Below are 21,875 nucleotides of genomic sequence, written 5' to 3'. Positions count from 1 at the left end.
TAGATAATTTAGCATAATCATCAGAACAAATGAACAAATAAAGAGCCATATGCACTCAGATCCTTTCATATGCATTCATTCACAGCTAATCCACTGAACACTTCTCTTCTGTGATCGAGTCAATTCTACAATCAGCTGAAGATGAAGCCTACAGTTCAATCAATGACAGACAACACCAGAGAACATCAATAAGGAACAGGCTGCACAGATGCTCAATATATATATATATCAGCGTAGTACAAACAAATAGAGTGTTGACAGTGCTGAAATAATATCTTAACTGACAGTTTATATGCTATTGGAAAAAGAATGGAACTGTTTTCTTTGTCTGATTATAAAGACTAAAGACTAATTATTATTTGAACAGTAAACATGCTCTACCTGTGAAATCTCTATTGATAAACCATATCATGCCCTCATGCTCTGTTAGAAATTCAAATATTGAATAATGCAGATGTTTACTTTATTTTATTACACAGCTTCCTGAGATTCTGATCAGTCATTTATGACATTAAGCGGTCGAAAATTACTGTTCCACAAGGCAACACTGAAACCTGTTTTTTATGTTCATGATCAGTTCTTCTGCATCTCTACAAGAAATAAAATAATACTCTGATCAATATTTAATATCTATTTGTTTATTTACTTGATAAGATGAAATAAGCTATAAAAACCCTGTTGGAGTGCATTTTGTGATAATGACTGCCTGACTGTACATTATCCCTTACTTAGAGCCCGAAATAAAGTTGACAGTCTGCAATGACATCTGTGCAGGAACAATAATAATGCATTACAGGCCCACTATAACAATAATTGCCTAAATGAACTGCAAATCACAGGAAAACATGAAACAATTCTCCATATACCCCAAACTGACAAACCACAATCTCACAATAAATCAGTTTATATTGTCAAATAGAACATATTTATAGCAGACTAGTAAACACGTTGAATAATTGTGTGATGGACAGCTAATCAAAATTAACCCATTCTCAAGTTAATACAAGAATGCTTGCTCGACGAAACGCAGTGCACTGGCCAAATTGATTTGTTGCAGCTGTTTCTGCCATACATAGCCCTTGGGAAGATGTAATTTTCCTGTCAAATGTGAAGCATGGGATTTGGGAATCTTGAAAATCTTTTAAAACTTTATACAAGCTCCACATTAAAAAGTTAAACAGTACGCGGCCTGTTAAATCAAACAGTGAACGTGTAGCTGGAATGACAGATGTATGTGGGCTGTCCCTGAAACACTGAATCGCTATTTTTTACTGTGTGGGGTTTTAAATGTGAAGGCCGAACTTATCAAACTATAGTTTATACGTGTGGAAAAAAAAATATTTCTACACAGACATATACAACCGAGACATCAACCTTGACGCTGAGATCAAACCTAAAAGCTTAATTCGACAGGTGATAATAAACAGCCAATCAGAATTCACCAGCCTCGAACTGAGCAGTGCATTTTGTTTTTGTTTTTGTTTTTGACCAAACAAACCGCATTATTCCATAAACTCCAGTCCAGAAACACACTATGAACACTAATACTCTAAACCCGACGGCAGAATAATGCCTGTATCCACTATCTCGAGGATGTGTGCGGTCCACCTGCCTCCTCCAGCAGCACTTGAACACTGCTACATGAAAACATTCTAAAAATGTTACAATATTACCGCGACAACCTCAATCCGCGCATCGAACGCCTTCATTGATACACTAACACGCTGTCAAACTTCCGTTCTGCTCTCACTGATGGATGCATCAGTTATACATCCACTGCCTGACGCTGATGTCTCTTCTCGCAGTACAGTAACAGCAAGAGTTCAGCCGAACTTTACCTTCTTCAGAAGGAGACCGTGTCGGGAATAAAACACTCGCGGTGTGGTCAGCGGCACAACTGCTCCGGCCGGGATTTCTCGTTTAATTCCATGATATGCGAAAGTCCCCAATTGAAAATCGCGGCGTCTACTTGCCAGTCGGATTTTGTCCGCACTTGTCCGCTTTCTCACCACCTCCACATGAGCCCCGAAGCTCCGCCCCCTAACTGAACGCGCATCAGGAGTGAGAGATGATGGGTAATGCAGTTCTGAAGTTCCAAACAAACAAACATAGATAGATAGGTAGCTAGATAGATAGATAGATAGATAGATATATAGATAGATAAAGAGACACCTACAATCATAGATTATGACTACAGTATGTCAAAAACAGGCAGGCATATGTTCTTTCTTTTTCTATAGGCTGACAGTGAATGGGGGAGGAGCTTATGAGGTCACTGACTGTCAAAAACAGAAGGAGCTGTTTCTTGGGGTCAAGTGAAGTGTGTATTTTATTTAGTCCTGTCAAGCGATTAATTGCGATTAATCGCATCCAAAATAAAAGTTTTTGTTTACAAAATATATGTGTATATTTATTATGTATATATATTTATTATGTATATATTGTGAAAATATTTACATGCATATATTTTTTTTATGTAATTTATATTATACATAAATATGTTTAATATATAAACATAACATATTCTTCCTAAATATATATGTGCATGTGTGTGTATTTATATATACACATTATAAATATACACAGTACACACACATATATATTATGTTAACAAAAACTTTTATTTTGGATGCAGTTAATCGCGATTAATCGTTTGACAGCAATCATTTTATTAAATAATATTAACAGGAGTGTATAATTCTTAATTACTGCATTTGCATTGTATTCATTATTCTATGTAATTGCATGCTCACTGAGTTTAGAAAGTCCATAAAAATGCACCCTATTTTTAGATGGTGTTCTTAGAAACCTGATACTTGATTGAGTGATGGCAAATAGCATCAGATGCTTACTTACCCTTAGAAATCCAGCAAAACAGGTTTGCATCAGGCTAAACTGGTGGCGTGATGGACTACTTCCATGTGATTCTACTTCTGTCCTTCAATTCTGGTTTTCACTTTTTAAAAGTCTGACCCACAAATCAAGTTGGTGATCTACTTTTTTTCTTTTTTTGCATTTGGCCTACTAAAAACATTCCTCATGTTCATCAGTTGAACTGGAACACATTTTTGATGTGCTTTGGCACTGGCTTTTATCGGTGTTCCCTTGATAGAGGCTTTAAATATGCTTTGGGTTGTTTATGAAATACCAAACTCACATGCGAATGCAAACAGGTTGCTAGGTGAGAAGATCAGCGCAGTGGGTTTTAATTGTATTGGATTATTTTTTAATGGGGTGTATTAATACCGATGGGTCAAGTGTGCATTAAAGAAGCGGTTGGGTTGTTATAGGTATCAGTATTGGTTAGTGTTTTTTTGTTAGTTTTTTTTTTTTTATATTTGATATTTAATTGGTATATATATATATATATATATATATAGTTTGGGATCGGTAAGATTTTTAATGTTTTTTAAATAAGTCTCTTATGCTTATCAAGGCTGCATTTATTTGTTCAAAAATACAGAAAAAACAATAATATTGTGAAATATTATTGCAATTTGTAGTATTGGTTTCCTATTTTAATATTCTTTAAAATATAAATGATTTCTTTAATGAATTAATTGCAGCACTGAATTTTCATCAGCCATTACTCCAGTCTTCAGTGTCACATGATCCTTCAGAAATCATTCTAATATGCTAATTTCTTATCAGTGTTGAAACTGTTGTTCTGCTTCTTTCTTTTATAGAATCTTTTTATAGAAATCTTTTTTTAAGTATATTAAATTAGAAACTTATTTGAAATTGCAATAATATTTTACAAAAAAAAAAAAAAATTCTGTAGTTTTGATCAAATAAATACAGCCTTGATGAGCATATACGAAATGTATTTAAAAACATTAAAAATCTGATCCCAAACATTTGAACGGCAGTGTATGTAATACAGCTTATTAGAATGATTTCTGAAGGATCATGTGAGTAATTCCTTCTGAAAATTCAACTTTGAAATCACAGGAATAAATTTCATATTAAAATATATTACAATAGAAAATTTTTTTAATAAATGCAGCCTTGGTGCACGAGAGACTTATTTAAAAATCTAACCAACCCCAAACCTTTGAACAGTAGTATATGATCTGATTTCTAAAACCTATGGCCAGTTACAAAACACTCTTTCCCAGAGCAGCATCCCAAAAATTGCCTTCCTGCTTCCCCAGCACAGCTATCACTCACATGAAGGTAGATCACCTAGCAACCTGTGCGCTCACAACCTGAGAATGATGTCTCTGCCCGACACACAGACAGACACAATAGAGGCTCTTGTGCTTGTCATTCATCATGTGCTGTATTCTGAACAGCAGGATGAGTAAGAGGGGCCATGAGTGTGGGTGGACTCGGGTCACTATTATCATACAAAGTTGTGCATCTTGCATTGGGCTCTCACCTTATTCTCCACCTTTGTGCGTTTGTGTGGAGTGGAAGAGAGCATCGAGTAAGCCTTTGAGATGGAAATATCTGCAGCTACAGCTGCTCAAACCGAAAGTGGCTATACAGCCTGTTCCTTTGATCTGCTGATGGATGCAACAGTTAGCCCACGAGAAACACTGCAGACAGCTATAAGATGTGTCAAATGTCATTATGGAACAGTTGTTAGTGTTTGGACCACAAACAGAACTGGAGAAATTATAAGTGATGTGTTTAAAGGAATAGTTCACCCAAAAATTAAAAATTGCTGAAAATTTACTCACCCTCTGGCCATCTAAAATGACTTTGAAGATTTGGAGAAATTTAGCATCGCATCACTTGCTCACCAAAAGATCCACTTTAGTGAATGGGTGCCGTCAGAATGAGAGTCCAAACAGATGATAAAAACATCACAATAATCCAGAAGTAATCCACACCACTCCAGGCAAACACATCTATCATTAAGGCATATTAACCTTCACTTCTGACCAAAATACTTGTCCATAATCCATAATAATGAAAATGTCCATCCCCTGTGGTTCTTTCACGTCAAAATCCACCAACATATTTGTTCAGACTGTTTTCGCTTGTAAATAGTGTTTGATCTGCGCATATGTCTTTCCTGATTCAGAAGCAATGGTTTAAAGTTAAAATGTCTCAATGATTGAGTTGCTTCTAACAAACACATAGCTTTTCACTTCACAAGACATTAACTGATGGACTGGAGTCGAGTTGATAATCACAATAATCACATAATGAACTCTCTGGACTCTGACGGCACCCATTCACAGCTGAGAATCCATTTTGTTCTGTGTCAACAAAACTGAGGGGTGTGTAAATTGAGTGCTGTCTGCAAGGCAATAATAAAATTAGCCAACCAGTGAGATTCAAACAGCCATTGTTTGTCAAGTTTGAAAGGTCTTACAGGTTCAGAACCACATGAGGGTGAGTAATTAATAACAGAATTTTCATTTTTGGCTGAACTATCTTATTAAGGCTAATACAAACATTGAGGCTGTCTTTTAAACTGACCCTACTGACTCTCATACACTACATGAATTATAAGAAAATCAGATTGTTATACAGTTTAAGTCTGTTTCTTTTGCAGACATGATGGATAGCTCATAATATGTAAACCTCATTATAAGGTTTCTTAGTCTGGATCAACCTGGAATGGCATTCACAACCCAATTCACTCACAAAATGTGTCGCACTTTCAAATGACACAGGACATTCAATGAGGAAAAATAAAGGGAGATGAGATTATTTTCCACTGAGAAATGATTGGATGGTGAAAAGTAGACAAATACATTTTTTTATATTTAGTTTGGGACAATGAATGAATCATTCACAAAAAATAAAGAATCAAGGGTCAGTTTTGATTCTGATTTTCTGAATTGGGGTCTCGACACGGTCTCAGTCAACACCACATGTTTCCATACTAAAGGTTGACAGTTACCTTAACTACAAGTCGACACAGTTACCATTAAAGAGAATTATACTCCTCTGAATAGCCACTGTTCAGTGTTTGAACTGAATCCAGCTGATTTAAATGGACAGCTTAGTTTGCATTTGGGCCCTGAGGGTCTCGCCTGAGTCTCGGAGCATCTCCAATAAAGAGAAAAAGAGTATAAATAAATTCACTGCGGTTCAATATTTGGGGTCAGTAAGTTTTTTTTGTTTTTTATTCAGCAAGGACAGTAAGTACCTTTATAGAGTTAAATAAAGCTTATTTTTTTTAAAAACCATTATCTCATAAAAAATGAAAAATAATCACAAGAATATTAAGCAGCACAACTGTTTTCAACATTAATAATGAGAAATGTTTCTTAAGCATCAAATCAGCATATTAGAATGATTTCAGAATGATCACGTGACACTGAAGACTAAAGTAACGATGCTGAAAATTCAGCTTTGCATCACAGGAATAAATTATGATTTAAAATATATCCAAATAGAAATCAGTTATTTGACATTATAATAATATTTCACAACATTACTGCATTTTTCTGTATTTTTGATCAAATAAATGCATCCTGGGTGAGCATAAGAGACTTCTTTCCAAAAAATATATTAAAAATCTTATTTAACCCCATACTGTTAAACAGTAGTGTAAGTGTAACAGCAGGTGGATTGTGACATGGTTACGTCTGAAACCAAAAACCCTATTTTGTGATATGATACGAACCACCTCTAATCTGATTATAATTTAAACCAGTTGTATCACAACATAATCTGCATATAATGATGTGACACAACCACACAGATGACAGATGCAAATGAACCAGAGTTATGTGTCCCGTTCCACCCTACAGGACAAAGTTCTTCATCACTAAAAATAAAAGACAATTATACCGTGATAATGGCTCTGGTTTTCCCAGAGGAAATGGTCTTATTAAGCCAGCTACAGCATTACTCTAACTGGGTCTTGTAGCTTATTGCTCTGCGAGCCATGAATTGTCATTAATAAGCCATTATTTAGTTTAGAATCATGCATATTCCACAGTTTATCATTTCACATGCTAAAAAAAGCAGAAACATATGCTTGACAAACAATATGCTCCAAGAGATGTGCATCACTTTATCATAATCTAAAATCTGCACACTCTAGTATGTGGTAACTATGGAAATGAATCATTTGTACTCATCTGAGATATGATATCTGAGGATGCAGCACAAACAGACTCTCCAGAGAGAGAGAGAGAGAGAGATCCAGTGGAAGGCTTTTGAAATAAAAAAGGAATCACTGTTAATATATTCGCTCAATTTCCCCTCATCGAAGCAGGCCTGTGATCTTGCTGTGAGCTGTTACACAACACAAACAGCTGAGTTTAACGTCACTTTCTTTCTCCATTGCGGATGACAGAAACTGAGTTGAGTTGTTGAGTAATAAAGGCCGATTAGCAGGTTTGAGCTTTCGAAAGCTTCATTAAGTTACTATTAAGCACTGTGCAATTTGACTGTCACTAATGGCAACGTGGAGGACAGGTGTGACGGATGAGAGGAAACTAGGCTCAGTGTGTTTCTGCAAACGAAGAATTAGAGAATGTTAAACAGTGGAGGACAAGCAAAGACAGCAGAGATTGGTTAGCTTTTAACACAAAAATATGGGCACTTGATGACTGGAATGTGCTGCATGATCTTACCTCAGGATAGAAGGAAGGGATGACTTTTTAAATAAAGACCTTATATATCTTAAAGGGATAGTTCACCCAAAAATGAAATTCTGTCATCATTTACTCACCCTCGAGTAGTTCCAAACCTGTATGAATGTCTTTGTTCTGCTGAACACAATGGAAGATATTCTGAAGAATGTGGGAAACAGAGCAGTTCCAAAACAGCCTGGTTACAAACTTTCTCCAAAATATCTTCCTTTGTGTTCAGCAGAACAAAGGAATTCATACAGGTTTGGAACTACTTAAGGGTGAGTAAATGATGACAGAATTAAAATTTGTGGGTGAACTATCCCTTTAAGGAATTTCCAGCAGGTTATCTCTATGGTGTCTATGTTATGTATATGGCTTATACTTATGACCTAAAAGTCACATCGTTATCTGGGCCACAGGAATATTTTTTTTCTCATGTTGCAGTGAAATTCTCCTGACAATGTTCTATATATAAATATAAGGCAACATGGTTTTAAACTCGGCTGCACTGAACACCAGCAGCATGGACATTAACCAAGTCTTGAGGGACACACTTGTTTAATAAAACACTGCCCTACTTTCTCCTGAGGATCTCAAGCCAGAGGAAAAAAGGCCAGTCAACAAACAGAAATGCATCTTTTTTGGGATCACAAGTTTACTACCCTTTTTTATTTTATTTTTTTGGTTACCCATTCCATACCACATTATATAAATGTATATATATACATGTACATATATATACGTATATGTAAGCATTTTTTTTTAATTATCAAAACTTAAAAATTTATGTTAATCAATCAATAATCATCATTATTATTACATTAATATTTTTATTATTTATGAAATATATTATTTAATGTACATTTTATCAAATTTACATTTTATTTACATTGTATATGTTTTTGTATTTGAAACATTATCAATAGTGCTCATTGATTAATATGAATAAAATAACGAATAATGATTGTTGTTGACGTTATTAAATTAAAATTATTACATTTAAAATCATCAACTCTTTAAAATTATCTAATATTATATTATATATAATTATCTTATATTATTTTAATATCATAATAATAATAACAATAATAAAATATATCAAATAATAATAATAATAATAAATGTATATAATACAAGATAATATTAAGCTAATAATAATGCCAAAAATTTAAATATATTAATATGTAAACTTTAATACTGATAAATATTTTATCAAAATTAATTATTGTATTTTCAAACATTAGGAGTATTGCTTCATGTTAACTGATTAATAATCAAATGACAAATAATGATTGTTATTGTTACTAAATTATTTCAAATCTGAATCTTTACTTATAAATTATAAATCTGAATACGTTAAAATGACATGTAATATAATAATAATAATTTTTAAATTTTTAAAATAAAAATATAAATATTAAATTAAATATTAATAAACAAATAATAATAAACAATAACAAACAAATCAAATAACAAACTTTTATTAGATTTATATATTTTTTGTTTTGTTTTGGGTCCAAATGCCCCCTCCCCAAATTCTTTATTTAAACCTATTAATAACAAACAGAAGAGACGAGCACAAGGCACAAAGTCAGAGGTGTCAGGAAGTGTCCCTCTCAGTGGTGCAGAGCTTGCCATCAGTGCCGCTCAATTTCTCTCTGTCTGAGGATGAAAACGTGACCCCACCATGAAAAGACTGCAATGAGACCTTGACATGCCCCTCTTTGTTAGTCAAACTCTAAGTATACACCTCAAGAGGCAGAGCTTACACTTGCTAACTGAGCAGAGAATTACTGATTTCACTCTTCAACAATCGTTGCTAAACACTCCAGCCTACACGCGCCGTCCAGTCGATATCACACATCCCGTTACCATAGAGACCCAGGGAATGTGCTCACTCACCAAACCCAGTGAGTCATGAGACAAAAACAGGATTCGGAGAGTTTGCCACAATCCTCACATTATCAGCCCATCCAAGTGCAAGGAAAAACAATCACTACACAACGAGCAGAAGCACCAGACACACTGAAGAACCTCACCAGACACCACTTCAACATTGCATTTTCAGAACATCTTGAACATTGGCTTACATCCTTGAAAAACCAATTTGCAGATTTAGGTCATCATCAGAAACTTAAATATTAAAATAATTTGCGCAGATAGATAGATAGATAGATAGATAGATAGATAGATAGATAGATAGATAGATAGATAGATGATAAGATAGATTTTGGCATTGTCAATAAGAATAGGTATTTTATTATACAAATTATTACCAAAAAAGGGTTATTTAGGTCCCTGTCTCAGCATATAACATCCTAAACATGTGCTATAATAAATTATTATAGATTATTGTAATTTATTATATTAAGACAATTATTTAGCATGATAAGTAACAACATATTCATGGGGGGAAAAAATGTCTGTTGACCGAGATTTCCATAAGAAACAGGAAGTTCAGTCCAATGGATGTAACCAAACTTGATGTGTAAAATGTCACTGATAAAGGAAGAATATCTGCTCCTACCCAGCATGCCTTGTGCTTTGCTCTGGTTTCTGGTCTCTGTGCTAATTAACCCAGATGTGGATATTAATATTGCGATGGAGATGAAAGCGGGGCTGGAGTGGAAATGGGGCAGATGAAGAGGAGAGGGGGCAGGTTTCAGGGTGGCGTCAGAGTGAAATGGGTCACTCCCACCCGTGTGTGACAGGAGACTAAGAGCCGTTACTATATTAAAACACCCATGGGCCCTTTTTAATTGCTCATTACCCACTAGGATATGGTGAGAAACCCAGACTGCTCTTAAAGGAGACATTTACACTCAAACGACAAGATGCTGCTGTTGTATGTTTTGAAAGAACTGCTCAAGTTTGTTTAACACTTCATAATAACCTGCAATATGTTAACACTGTAGCAGTTTGACTCTAGTGTTGGAGTGCGAAGCACAGAATTCAGTCTGATAATAAATAAGGTTTATCATCTTATTATCAACCCTACACTGGATTCTCAAATATTACTATGTGAACCAGGTTTGACCATTTGGAAAAATAAGTATACAGATAACAATAAACAACGTAGAGTTTACATACATGCTTGTTTATGGTTTTGCTTTCTTTCATCAATCAATTAATCGACAAGATAAACCTGAGAAACAGTAAAAAAATAAATACCTTCACATGAAGGAAAACATATGTATATTATCAATGAACAGTGTTATTTCAGTATTAAACGTTATTTATTAATATTTTATATAATTAGCCTTTATTCAGTTTTTTAGGTTTCATTTTAAATTGTTTTAAGTAGTTTTGTTTGGATTGTTATTCACTTTTGTTTGTTTTTAAATCCATCTATCTAGCTTTCATTTATTTTAGCTTTAATTTAGAACTTAATTTGATGTATTTTGGTAAGTTGCCATTTTTCATTTCAAATTTAAGTTTAATTTTTTTCCATCTACTATTTGTATTTTATTAAATTTCAGTTTGATTTTAATTTGTGTTTTTTTTTTGTTTTATTTTTAGATAACATTAAAAACACTGACACTAATTTTTACAGCATTTATGAATCTAGGTTAACGTTCATAAACATATTCATGTATGTTAATAAATAAATGTTAATTCATACTTGAAATGTTAAAATATATATTTACCATGAACCTAGATTCATAAATTCTATAAAAAATATTTTTTCTTTTTTTCCCCCCCATTTATACATTGTGCTTTAAGCTAATGTAAACAAATTAAACCTTAATAAAAATTGTCAAAGAATTTGTCATAAAGGTTTATTGCTAAATTTACACCCAAGCATGTTGTAATAAAAACGTATAAAATATATAATATAACATAATATATTGCATGTATTAATCAAAACTGAAAACTTTTTCCCCCCAAAAAATAAATAATAATAAATAAGTATTTCTCCTGGAGGGTCAGACGTTAAAATCTGTTAAATCAGTCATGATATTTGAATATAAATAAACTTTTGAACATTAAATGAACAGTTCTACAAAACATTTCTAATCCCAACTCATTAGGATACATTAAATACTTTATTCAATGTAGAACTGACATATCTAATGGTAAAAATCCTGGGCAGTTTGAAGCCCCACAGTGACAGACTTTTCTCAGTGGTATTTTATCAACATCAGGCCCTGCGTGTATCCCAGTTGGTGCTTCATCCCATTTCAGTGCGTTTGTGTTCCCATTTTGTCCACCTGCATAGTCAAAAGTCAGTTCTTCGTACATTTCTATATCACGATTTGCAAACAGAGCGAGTCTGGGCAGCAGTGAGTGCACCCGGACGGGCACCATGAGCAGGTTGGGCTGGCAGGAGTGGTTGATGAACCTCCCCACATTGCCTACGGTCACGGGGTCCACGAACGTCTGGGTGACCCTGTCCCCTCCACTGTGTTCCTGCACAGCAATGATGTAGTTCATATCTAGGGGAGTCTGGGAGAGCTGGCGGCGACGGGCCTCGGGAGACCCGATTACTTCCCCGGCGTACTCGCATACGAATCGGCCACAAGAGAGGCGCTCCAGAGCCTCCACCCCCAAACCCCTGTCCTTGGTGCTGAAAACACCCAGACGAACCTCCACCCCCTTTTGAACGACACGGTTCTGGCAGGACTCGCTGCATACGCATAAGGCATTGCACTCGAATACAGGCCTGCTGTAGCCGCCGACCTCTCGCTGTTGGTTCAGACGTCCCACGCTGTCATACATTTGGCCGAACCTCAGGCAGGGGCAGCTGTCGGGCAGGCAGGACCGGGCACGACACGAGCAGCCCGGGAGGGTCACCGCACTAGGATCAAGGTCACAGCCTGGTCCTTGTACATTATCTGGCACATACTAAAGAAGTGATTATAATTAAGACTTACTGTAAATTGGAAAAAACAGTCTGAAAGTACAGTCAAACCAAAAAGTATTAAGACACCAGATATAATTTTTGATATCTTTTTACTAGTGGGTGCAGGACACTATAGTTCATTTATGCAAGTGAGGATAGCAAAATAAAGTGAACTGTGACATATGTGACCCTGGACCACAAAACCAGTCATAAGGGTTAATTTTTTTGAAATTGAGATTTGTACATCAACTGAAAGCTGAATGTATAAGCGGTAGGAAATTTATAAAATATCTTCATGGAACATAATCTTTACTTAATAACCTAATAGTTTTTGGTATAAAAGAAAAATCGACAATTTTGACCCATACAATGCATTGTTGGCTATTGCTACAAATATACCGTGCTACTTATGACTGGTTTTGTGGTACAGGGTCACATATTATACCCAAAAATTCTTCATACAGTGGACTACCAGTAAAATTAATAAAAATTTAGGAGCAAAAATTATTCAGACACTTTGACCTGACCTTGTTTTGCTTAAATGTTTTTCTTTAATTGCTAATGCGAACTTTTTACATCACAGACTGAACTAAATTAAGCATCGCTTGGTAATTGGTTGACCTAAATTGGTATTATCTAATTGTGTACTTAAATTTAACAGATGATAGCTATCCAACCTAATTCATTACATACCTTTCTATCAAAGTTATCTGACATTATCAAGATGAATTTGTTCTGACACAGTTTAAATTTGAGTTCTTGTAATATTTTATCACCTTATTATAAACTATATGAATAAACTGTGATAATGTGAGAAATGTTGAAGGTGTCTGATTAAATTTTGGTTTGACTGTATATGAAAGTGCTGCCATCTAGTGGTGCTGTGGGTATTCATGCTATGTAAATCTATCTATCGTGATTAAAATAAACTTGAGGGATGTTGAAAACACTATTAGCCTGCAAAATGTTGAAAATGCCAATATATCTATAAAGCCTTTAATGTAAGGCGAGTGAAATGCCATGTTATTACCTGAAAGTTGGGAAAAGCCTCTTTGGGAACGCTGTTCTCAATCAAAATAGGAACATTCTCGAGTCCGCCGCTCAGATCTCGGCTGTAGGATCGCATCGTGTCTTTTTTATACGTTTCTGTCTGATTCGGATGTGAAAGAGGACATTATTAACTTGGGGTTTGTTATGAATATCGATGTATTCATGTAAGAAATGCGAACGGAAGCGGAAATGCTTCAACGCCCAAAGTCGATGCAAAATTAAAGTCCAGTCACCCTGTAGAATTTGTATTATGTTACATAGACCTGTTTAGGATGCTATTTGTTATATAAATCTTCACGTTTATGCTGATGTTATTTATGAATTGAAAAAATTGAGTTTTAAAGTAACAAAAAAGTTTATGTACAAGCTACAATGCTGAGTCTCACTGAATTATTTTGTTACCGAGTGTAGTTGTAACCCATACTTCAAAAAGGTTTATTCTGCTTTCAGCAACTGTTGGCATATGTGGGATTAAAACATACCGGTTTTATTTTAATATTTGTTATTTATTAGAATTATAGAAACGTTCACATAACGACATGAGACTTCTTGTAACAAACCGTGATCATATTAATTAATTTATCTCTGAAAACAAGTTTCAGTTTTGTGAAGTCTTTAAAAATCAATGCAACAGAAACATTACCGATTAAAAACAGGCTAAAAAAAAAGCATATTATATCATCTGTCCATAAGTCAATATTCTCTGATTGTCAAAGGCACTCATTTAACCACAAACATGACCGTTGAAATGGTTTAGTTTTTTTATTTAATGTTTAACCACAAAAACATCTTAACAGACACTAAGACATAAAATTGTGTAAATACAGAAAACGAAACACTTTAAAAACAGTCTGATTGGCACTTTAGTGCTTTCCATCCACCTCTGACTGGCATTTTTCTATGCAGATGTTTGTTGCATGATAAATGTACAGCAGGCAGCAATGCATTTCAAACACAAATTTTTGTAATTTAACAAGAGGACAGACTTGTAAAACAAAGGAGGGCAAATCAAAACTCAAATGATTATTAGCTATTAATTTAAAAAAAAAAAAAAAACAAGGCATAATGTCTGTTTATCCATGGTATTTTCAGTCTATATTTGCATGACCGTTAATATATTGCATGGAGAGTTCAACAGTTGTTTAATAGCAGATCAGAACCAAATGATATACGACACTGGCCTGTTTGCATGAGCAAGCACCACAGAGACAGTAACAGGTTGCCTGACAGATCAAAAAAATAAAGGACCAGATACAGTATAACCTCAGCCATAATCAGGCATGAATGAGGCAAACACATATCTGCTTATAGCAAAGACATCATCACAATGGTCCCATACAGAAATTAACTGATCTACCACAGCCAACCAATAGAAATTTTGTTTGAATAATTAAAGTAAATGAAAAATACAGGAGGTGAGTGTTCGTAGCCATCATCTTGACTTTGGCATCGACCCAGGACGATGTCTAAGTCAAGGTTTCCCCTTTTGTGACCTTGAGAGACAAAACAGAAAATTAAAACAAGAAGGTCATGTAAAGCTTCTTCCCTCAGGCCATCTACCTCACAAACAGTTAAATGTTCTCCCCACTATGCAATACCCAACTATCCATACTTATATTTATTATACATATCTTACATCTATCCAAATTCCATTGGATAATTTGTATATAGCACATCTGTACATACAATAAATATATTGTCTATTGTTTTTTTGGTCTATTGTGTATTGTATTCACATCTTTATTTGTTTATTTTATTATTTGTGTCTTGTCACTTGTCATCCTGTCTGTGCACTGGAAGCTTCTGTCACCAAGGCAAATTCCTTGTGTGTGTAAGCACACTTGGCAATAAAGCTCTTTTTATTGACTTAAAACATACTCTGGCTTCAATGTACTCAATCCTCCTCTCCAAAGCAGTAAGCTTCTCATTCAAAGTGGCTAAACGGGACCTGCAGGACATATCTGATGGCGAAACCAGAAACATTTCTTATTAGAACACATACAAGAAAAGTCATACATTTCATGAGACACAAAATCTAAAAAAAAAAGAGCAATAAGCAAAATAATATAAAAAAATAATAATAATAATAATAAATAGGCAAAAAATATGTTATTAATAACTATGAATAAGAATAATGTTATATACCATCTATAAAATATATAATAAATAACATTTTAATATTTAAATTATAAATTAAATTATAAATAAGTCATAAATAAATATTTATCAAATATAAACCATAATAGTTATAAATAAATGACCTTTTCGTTACATTATTGATATTACAGATATACTGTAACGTTACTAGCACTGAAATTGGGGCTGCTTTATCAAAACAAACTACATTAGTTAGTCTTTACATTAGTGCACCCTGTTAGGCCCTTTGACCATAAGAAAATATGTATATAGCTATTGAAATATGTACATTTCGGTATACTAGCAAATTCGGTATTAATCATCAAAGTGTAAATCTGAAACATGAACGACAAGACCAGCATTAGCCCAGCCCAACCCAACCTAACGCCCTGCATGTTTTTCCTGGTCACTGCACTGCCTGTATGCCTAATAAACTACTTCTTTAACACATATACTCACTTATTATACAATTACTTGGTTCTAAACAACATTTAAAAAAAACAAAACAACTGATACAACCCACATATGTTCCACATATTACGCAGTCAAATGACACACTGCTCTCGATTAGCATGCTAGCGTGAAGAAATGGCGTAATAAATTATGTAAAATAAACGACAAGCCGCAGCTTCTCCACCTCACCGAAGGAATTGAGGAAATCGGCTATTTTCTTAATGCTGCTGGTGATCACTTCGATATATTCACGGTTCGCCCAGTCTTGATGAATTTCCCTTTGCACGGGATCCTCCTGTCCAGCCATCGTGAGCTAGTTAGCTTTAGCATTAGCCGCTGACTGAGAGAGAAGGAGCAGCGCCCCTGATGGACAAACACACCGTTCATTGAAAGGAGGGATAATTTGAAATTAAACACAAATATGTGATTTGAAAATGTATTTAAATAAGTCAAAAGTGAGTAAATACATTATTGAAATTTAAAATAAAAATACATGTTTTACGGCTTGACTGAAATCTCCCTGAAAAATATTTAATTTGCTATCGCTTGCATTTCGTATTGTTTGATATTCTTAACACTTTAGAATGCAGCCAGTGCGTACGAACGTAATAAACGGAAAAAATACACAAACAGAAAAATAATAACATTCTGATGCACGTTATTAACAGACATTAAACTCCTTGCGCGCGACCGAAACATATCTGGAGATTCATAACGGAGCAGCCTTCAATCAAAGTAGGCTATAATTATGTATATGCCTTTATCTATATTAACATTTTTGACTATTGTTCATTTCTAACGGTGTACTGGTTTGTGACTGTTCTTAGCATTGAAACTATTATTATTAACTTACCCGTTCTGGCTTACTTTCACATCCACTTTTGTTTTTGTTTTTTACTAAAGAGGTCACAAAAATGTGCGAGACTTCCGGTGTCACCCGCATCCAGTTATTTTTAACGTACAAAACTAAACATTGTGTGGCTTGATTTTGCAAACTGCTATTTCTTATCATTTTTATCATCCCTTATGAAATTGTATTGTCGTAATTATAAACACATTGGTTTGTAGCGTAAATAGTTTTACCGTTTACTTTATTCTTCTTTATATAGCAGCTGAATTGTAAGTCTCACACATTCACAGAAAATAGCTTACTTGCGTGTTGCAAAATAAGGTGGATAGCCTACGACAGTACCTTTATTATGTACCTAATATTATGGTACTGTTTTATCATATTAAAGTATGTTGACCTTTTGACCTGTATTGTACAAAGATCATTAATGAACACTTGTCCTAATTATTTGGCAGTATAGTAGTGTGAACAGTTTTTATTGTGTAACATATTGTGCTTAATTGTTTTAAATTAATAGAGCAATGTCAAGCAAGTTTAGAAACTGTAGACGAAGCCTTACTGCCGCTTTGGATCAGGCAGCAGAAGAGGTTCCTAATTTATCATCATCGTCGTCTCCAAACAACTGCAGCCAGATTAGAACATCACAGCATGTCATGTATGTATCTGACCACTGCACAGAGGCCAGATTGCATGTGTTTTTTGTGCATATATACTGTTTTATCAGTGATAAATGTGCTGCAGTTGGCCTACTTATCATGCCTGTCACCAATAACGAGGGCGTTTTCTATAAATAGGAATGAAGACTTTCAGTGCTGCACACCGTCTGCAAAACTGCAAGATCTATGTGGGCTCCTCGGTCAGTTTTATCATCATCAAAATCATTTCAGGCATGAGACTTGCCAGTTTTGAATGAATTCCCTCCTCTATTTTCAGATGTACAGACCTTGGAGGATCTTGTGGCAAAGTTGGAGTTTGAAAATGAGTTGAACCGCGTCTACAGTAGATTCCTGCAAAGTAAAAACCAAGACCGTGGAAAGAACACAGAAAGTGTGAATAGCGAGGTGGAAGAGGGAAGCACAGGCTGCTGGGTTCACGATAGTAAGGAGGAATATTCCTTCCTGCTAGACATGATTCTTGAGATTGAGCGGGACAATGACTTCACTGCTGACTGTGATGTCAGTGCTTTGGAGCGGGACTTACAGTTATCACCATAGTTTTGGTGCCTTCAACGATTTATGTTATACTTCTTTTCAGTTTGAAGGAAACTGGGCCATTTTCAAAAGAAAATATGAGCTACTTAAATTTTTTTGGCTATATGGAAAGTTGTATAGATGTATGTTTGTATAGCAGAGTTTATATGCATGTCATTCTTAATTACTACTTGTGTAAATTAATTTATTGCTGCACTAGGAATCAATATAAATAAAACAGATGAATAATCTCTCCGTTCAAAAGGACATATAATTTTATTTTATTTTTTTTAATCTGTTTAAATTACAAGTAAAAAAACAACATTGTCTGACTTGCACTGAATAAAACATACACATGGTTCGTCAGCACTGGTGGTAAAATATTATATTTGTTAAAAAAATATTGCTATTGATCTATAAAGTTTTCATTTTAATTTTATGTTTTTTTAAAAAATAATATCTATATATTAATTAGACTGAATAAAATAGTAGAAATATTACTATTACTATCTATACCGTTTTATTTATTTATTTGCTTGTTATAATATCTATAATATCGTTTTATGACAAAATAAAGTGTTAATTCTTTTCAGTTCCACTTTCTGACTTCTCCACTTCACAAGGGCTGGTGGTGAAATATTTATGGGTCACGGGCATTGGTGGTAAAATTTTTATTTTTGTTTATAATAGTAAAAACATTACTATTAATCTAAACACTTTAAAAAATTTATTTGTTCTAATATCTATATACTTAAAACACTGAATAAAATATTTACAGGTCATAGACACTGGTGGTGAATATGGTTTTGTTTAGAAATGGTAGAAATATTACTGTGGATCTATACGGTTTTCATTTTTGTTATATCTATATACAAAATTGCTGTTTAATTTGAATATAAACTCAAAATAACAAGTCTGTATCATTCTAATTAGGTAAATGACTAGATTCCTCATAAGTATATGACAAAACTTCACTTGCACTGTGTGGATCGTTATTTTCAGTGTTTGCACAGTGTCAGCATGACAAAGCATAATCTAAACTGCATTCAGTATTATGCTGATCATTAAAACTAAGTTTATTTAGTTAGAGAATAATTTATTTATACTGTGCATTATAACACCCACAGTACTGAACTTGTTTAAACCAGTGCCAAGGGGAAATATGTAGTATGTGACTTAACATTAAAAAAAACAAAAAACAAAGTGGAAGTGAAAGTGTAAGGCTGAGGTTTGTCATATGAACTGCTTCTGTTTTTTTGTTCAGTGAACCGAAATAAGGAACAGAAAGTTTTTTTTTTAAGTTTTATTTTGGTTAACAGTTGAATGATAAAACCTGAGCTGTGCAGTTCATGGATAAATGACAACTATTATAATAAACATTTACAGTTACATCAGAAGCTTCCCTCAAAAAGGTTTTAGGAAGCATCTTCATTAAGTAAACAGTCTAAAAAACAGCTGCACTTTAATCATGTCTGCACAGTCGGCCTATATCAAACAACACTCTACAAGTGATATGGAATGGACGGTTTTCTCACATGGCCACAACACCAGGAGGATGCCAGGTTTATTTTGTCCTCTTCAGAAGCTCTTTGATATCTGCTTCAATGTCGATGGTGAGGAACCTTCTGCTGTATCTCTTGAACGGTTCCCCGTCCGGGCCGATGAGGAACTTCTCAAAGTTCCAGGAGACGTCATTCCTGTTCACCGGACTCCAGATGATGAATTTGGGATCAACCATCAAGGACACAGAGTCGTCACTGGGCTGAGGCAGCTTCTCCTTGAGGAACATAAACAGAGGGTGGGCGTTCGCACCGTTCACTTCCAGCTTCTCCAAAAGTTGGAATTGTGGTTCGAAGCCATTTCCAGGACGGACGGACTTCAGAGACAGCAGAATTTCATCGTTCTTGCAGTTCTCCTGTTGAGCAACCAAAATTGCACAATATGTTATGCAATAAAGCAGATAACGACATCTGAGCATAGAATCAGTTAACAACGCAGGTTTTGTCCATTGTCATTGCTATCAAAAATAAACAAAGCTTTGCTGATAGCGATAACAGATTGTGAAATATTTAAATCACTTCTAAAATGCAAACAACTGAAAATAAGAATTACATATATATACACACACAAACATACACACAAATTCAAATTATTATTGTAGTGTATAATATTATATTATTATTTTAAATATATAAAAAAACTTTAATGCATTAAAAACAACAATACATTAATGATAAATATTAACTATATATATACTATATAGCTTTATATTTAACTACATATGTATACATATATATAGTGTATAACAATAATAATATACATTTCATATAATATTTTAATACATACATACTTTAAAAATAAACACACACACATAAATAAAAATAAAACACATAACACTATAGATATCTGCATTTATGGTCTATACAAGTTATAATCTCTAATATAATTTATCCTTTAAAAATCTGAAAAAAGAAGTAACTTAAGTGAAGAAAGAGCCGTACTGTCTCACCTGATGTCCGAACTGGTTGCAGGGAGCGCCCAGGATCACGAGCCCCTGATCAGCGTAGCGGCTGTGGAGCTCGTTCATCTGGGTGTAATCCCTGACTGTTGTGCCTCAAAGAGACGCCACATTTTCAATAAGCACCACTTTACCTTTGAGAGAGGAAAGATTTAGGAGGTCCCCTGACAAAAGTTTGGCGGACAGATCGTAAAACTTCTTCGCGGCCCCTGCCATGCTCGAACACGCCGTTTACTACGTAGTTCGAAGCGCAAAGTGGTGTTTTACCTTGAGCTGAACCTTGAGTCACAGGGAGAGGAGGCGCATAAATACAATACAAGGAAGTGCATGCTGCAGCTTGGAAGGTTAGCGAGAGGTAAATACTGGTAAACACTGCCATCTTCTGACATATGGGTGTATTGCATTCCAAGCCCTGCATATCCCGATAATTTATTTAAAAATGTTTTATAATAAATTAAAAATAAAAGATATATAGGCTATATATACTAAATATACACAGAACCTAAGTATTATTTTATTTAAAATAAAAATGTGTATTAAATGTAATACATATTTTTTATTGATATCTACATTTGGCCGAAATATTTTTGAATGTTTTAATAAAATGCTCAAAACATTTAATTTTGAACATTTCAGCTCTTGAATCAGAGTCATTTTATTTTCAAGTGGGATGGTTAGTATGTAAAGTATGTTATATGGGTCTGTATGGATAAATTAACCATGGTTTTGTTACAAATAAAACAAACAAAAAACATGTTTTTTGTCTTTAAACCACGGTAAACACAAAGTAGCCATGGGTTTGCTACACTAACCACAGTTTATCCATGGTATTTGAATAAAACTGTGCTTTAAATGGAAAAAAAAAAGGTTGCTACAATTTTACTATAATAAAACCATATGGTTAAATTTTCGTAAGGGTATTACTCCATATTAAAGTAGCTTACTGTTTGTCCCATGCGTTACAATGGAGACAATTCCTCCATTTGTTTAGCAAGATATCTTCTTTTTAAAGTGTGATTTAAATTCTCTTTTAATTAAATTGTTTTTTGTTGTTTTTTTGTTTGTTTGTTTTTTGTTTTTTTGTGAGTTTGTGAAATTGTTCCGGCTGTCTACTTTGCGTGTTCTGTACGCAGCCAAAGATTTGACTCAGTTTAGTTTTTTTAAATTATGTTGCATAAAGCCAGTCCGAACCAAATACAATCAACCCCTCAGCATACATACTCGACGAAACTTGAACCGTTTCGAAAAACGTTCTGTATCACTATAAATGACAGGCATCAGTGACAGT

The 21,875-nt window shown here is 34.3% G+C and overlaps 4 protein-coding genes across 4 annotated transcripts in view; all 4 read right to left on the bottom strand.

Moving 5' to 3' along the window:
- itpr1b (inositol 1,4,5-trisphosphate receptor, type 1b) overlaps positions 1-2,013 on the bottom strand; it is a 140,989-nt gene extending 138,976 nt beyond the window's left edge. Inside the window, exon 1 of the mRNA XM_058790481.1 lies at positions 1,839-2,013. The gene's annotated coding sequence lies outside the window, so the exon portion shown is untranslated. The remainder of the gene's footprint in view (positions 1-1,838) is intronic.
- Positions 2,014-9,070: 7,057 nt separating this feature from the next.
- Positions 9,071-13,663, bottom strand: setmar (SET domain and mariner transposase fusion gene). Its single transcript, XM_058791635.1, has 2 exons — positions 13,421-13,663; positions 9,071-12,392 (listed from the first exon to the last, which is right to left on the bottom strand). The coding sequence occupies exons 1-2, from the start codon at positions 13,514-13,516 to the stop codon at positions 11,598-11,600; spliced, it is 891 nt and encodes a 296-aa protein (XP_058647618.1). The 5' UTR covers positions 13,517-13,663; the 3' UTR covers positions 9,071-11,597.
- Positions 13,664-14,183: 520 nt separating this feature from the next.
- Positions 14,184-17,017, bottom strand: brk1 (BRICK1 subunit of SCAR/WAVE actin nucleating complex). The gene is made up of 4 exons (XM_058790922.1): positions 16,883-17,017; positions 16,219-16,392; positions 15,319-15,401; positions 14,184-14,933 (listed from the first exon to the last, which is right to left on the bottom strand). Exons 2-4 carry the CDS (start codon positions 16,334-16,336, stop codon positions 14,907-14,909), a joined length of 228 nt encoding a protein of 75 aa, XP_058646905.1. The 5' UTR covers positions 16,337-16,392; positions 16,883-17,017; the 3' UTR covers positions 14,184-14,906.
- Positions 17,018-19,446: 2,429 nt separating this feature from the next.
- gpx1a (glutathione peroxidase 1a) lies at positions 19,447-20,883 on the bottom strand. Its single transcript, XM_058790920.1, has 2 exons — positions 20,579-20,883; positions 19,447-19,984 (listed from the first exon to the last, which is right to left on the bottom strand). Exons 1-2 carry the CDS (start codon positions 20,801-20,803, stop codon positions 19,634-19,636), a joined length of 576 nt encoding a protein of 191 aa, XP_058646903.1. The 5' UTR covers positions 20,804-20,883; the 3' UTR covers positions 19,447-19,633.
- Positions 20,884-21,875: the final 992 nt, after the last annotated feature.

This window comes from Onychostoma macrolepis, chromosome 11 (genome assembly GCF_012432095.1).
Source record: "Onychostoma macrolepis isolate SWU-2019 chromosome 11, ASM1243209v1, whole genome shotgun sequence".
NCBI classification, from domain to species: Eukaryota; Metazoa; Chordata; class Actinopteri; order Cypriniformes; family Cyprinidae; genus Onychostoma; species Onychostoma macrolepis.
This window is presented reverse-complemented; position numbering and strand designations above follow the sequence as displayed.

What these genes read in the sequence shown, in the direction of transcription:
- setmar (XM_058791635.1), bottom strand. Translation starts at nt 13,516, where the DNA reads ATGCGATCCTACAGCCGAGATCTGAGCGGCGGACTCGAGAATGTTCCT. An exon ending in AGGCTTTTCCCAACTTTCAG is followed by an intron (nt 12,393 to 13,420) that starts GTAATAACATGG and finishes TCACTTCTTTAG; the next exon opens with TATGTGCCAGATAATGTACA.
- brk1 (XM_058790922.1), bottom strand. Translation starts at nt 16,336, where the DNA reads ATGGCTGGACAGGAGGATCCCGTGCAAAGGGAAATTCATCAAGACTGG. An exon ending in CGATTTCCTCAATTCCTTCG is followed by an intron (nt 15,402 to 16,218) that starts GTGAGGTGGAGA and finishes TTTCGCCATCAG; the next exon opens with ATATGTCCTGCAGGTCCCGT. An exon ending in TTGAGTACATTGAAGCCAGA is followed by an intron (nt 14,934 to 15,318) that starts GTATGTTTTAAG and finishes TTGTCTCTCAAG; the next exon opens with GTCACAAAAGGGGAAACCTT.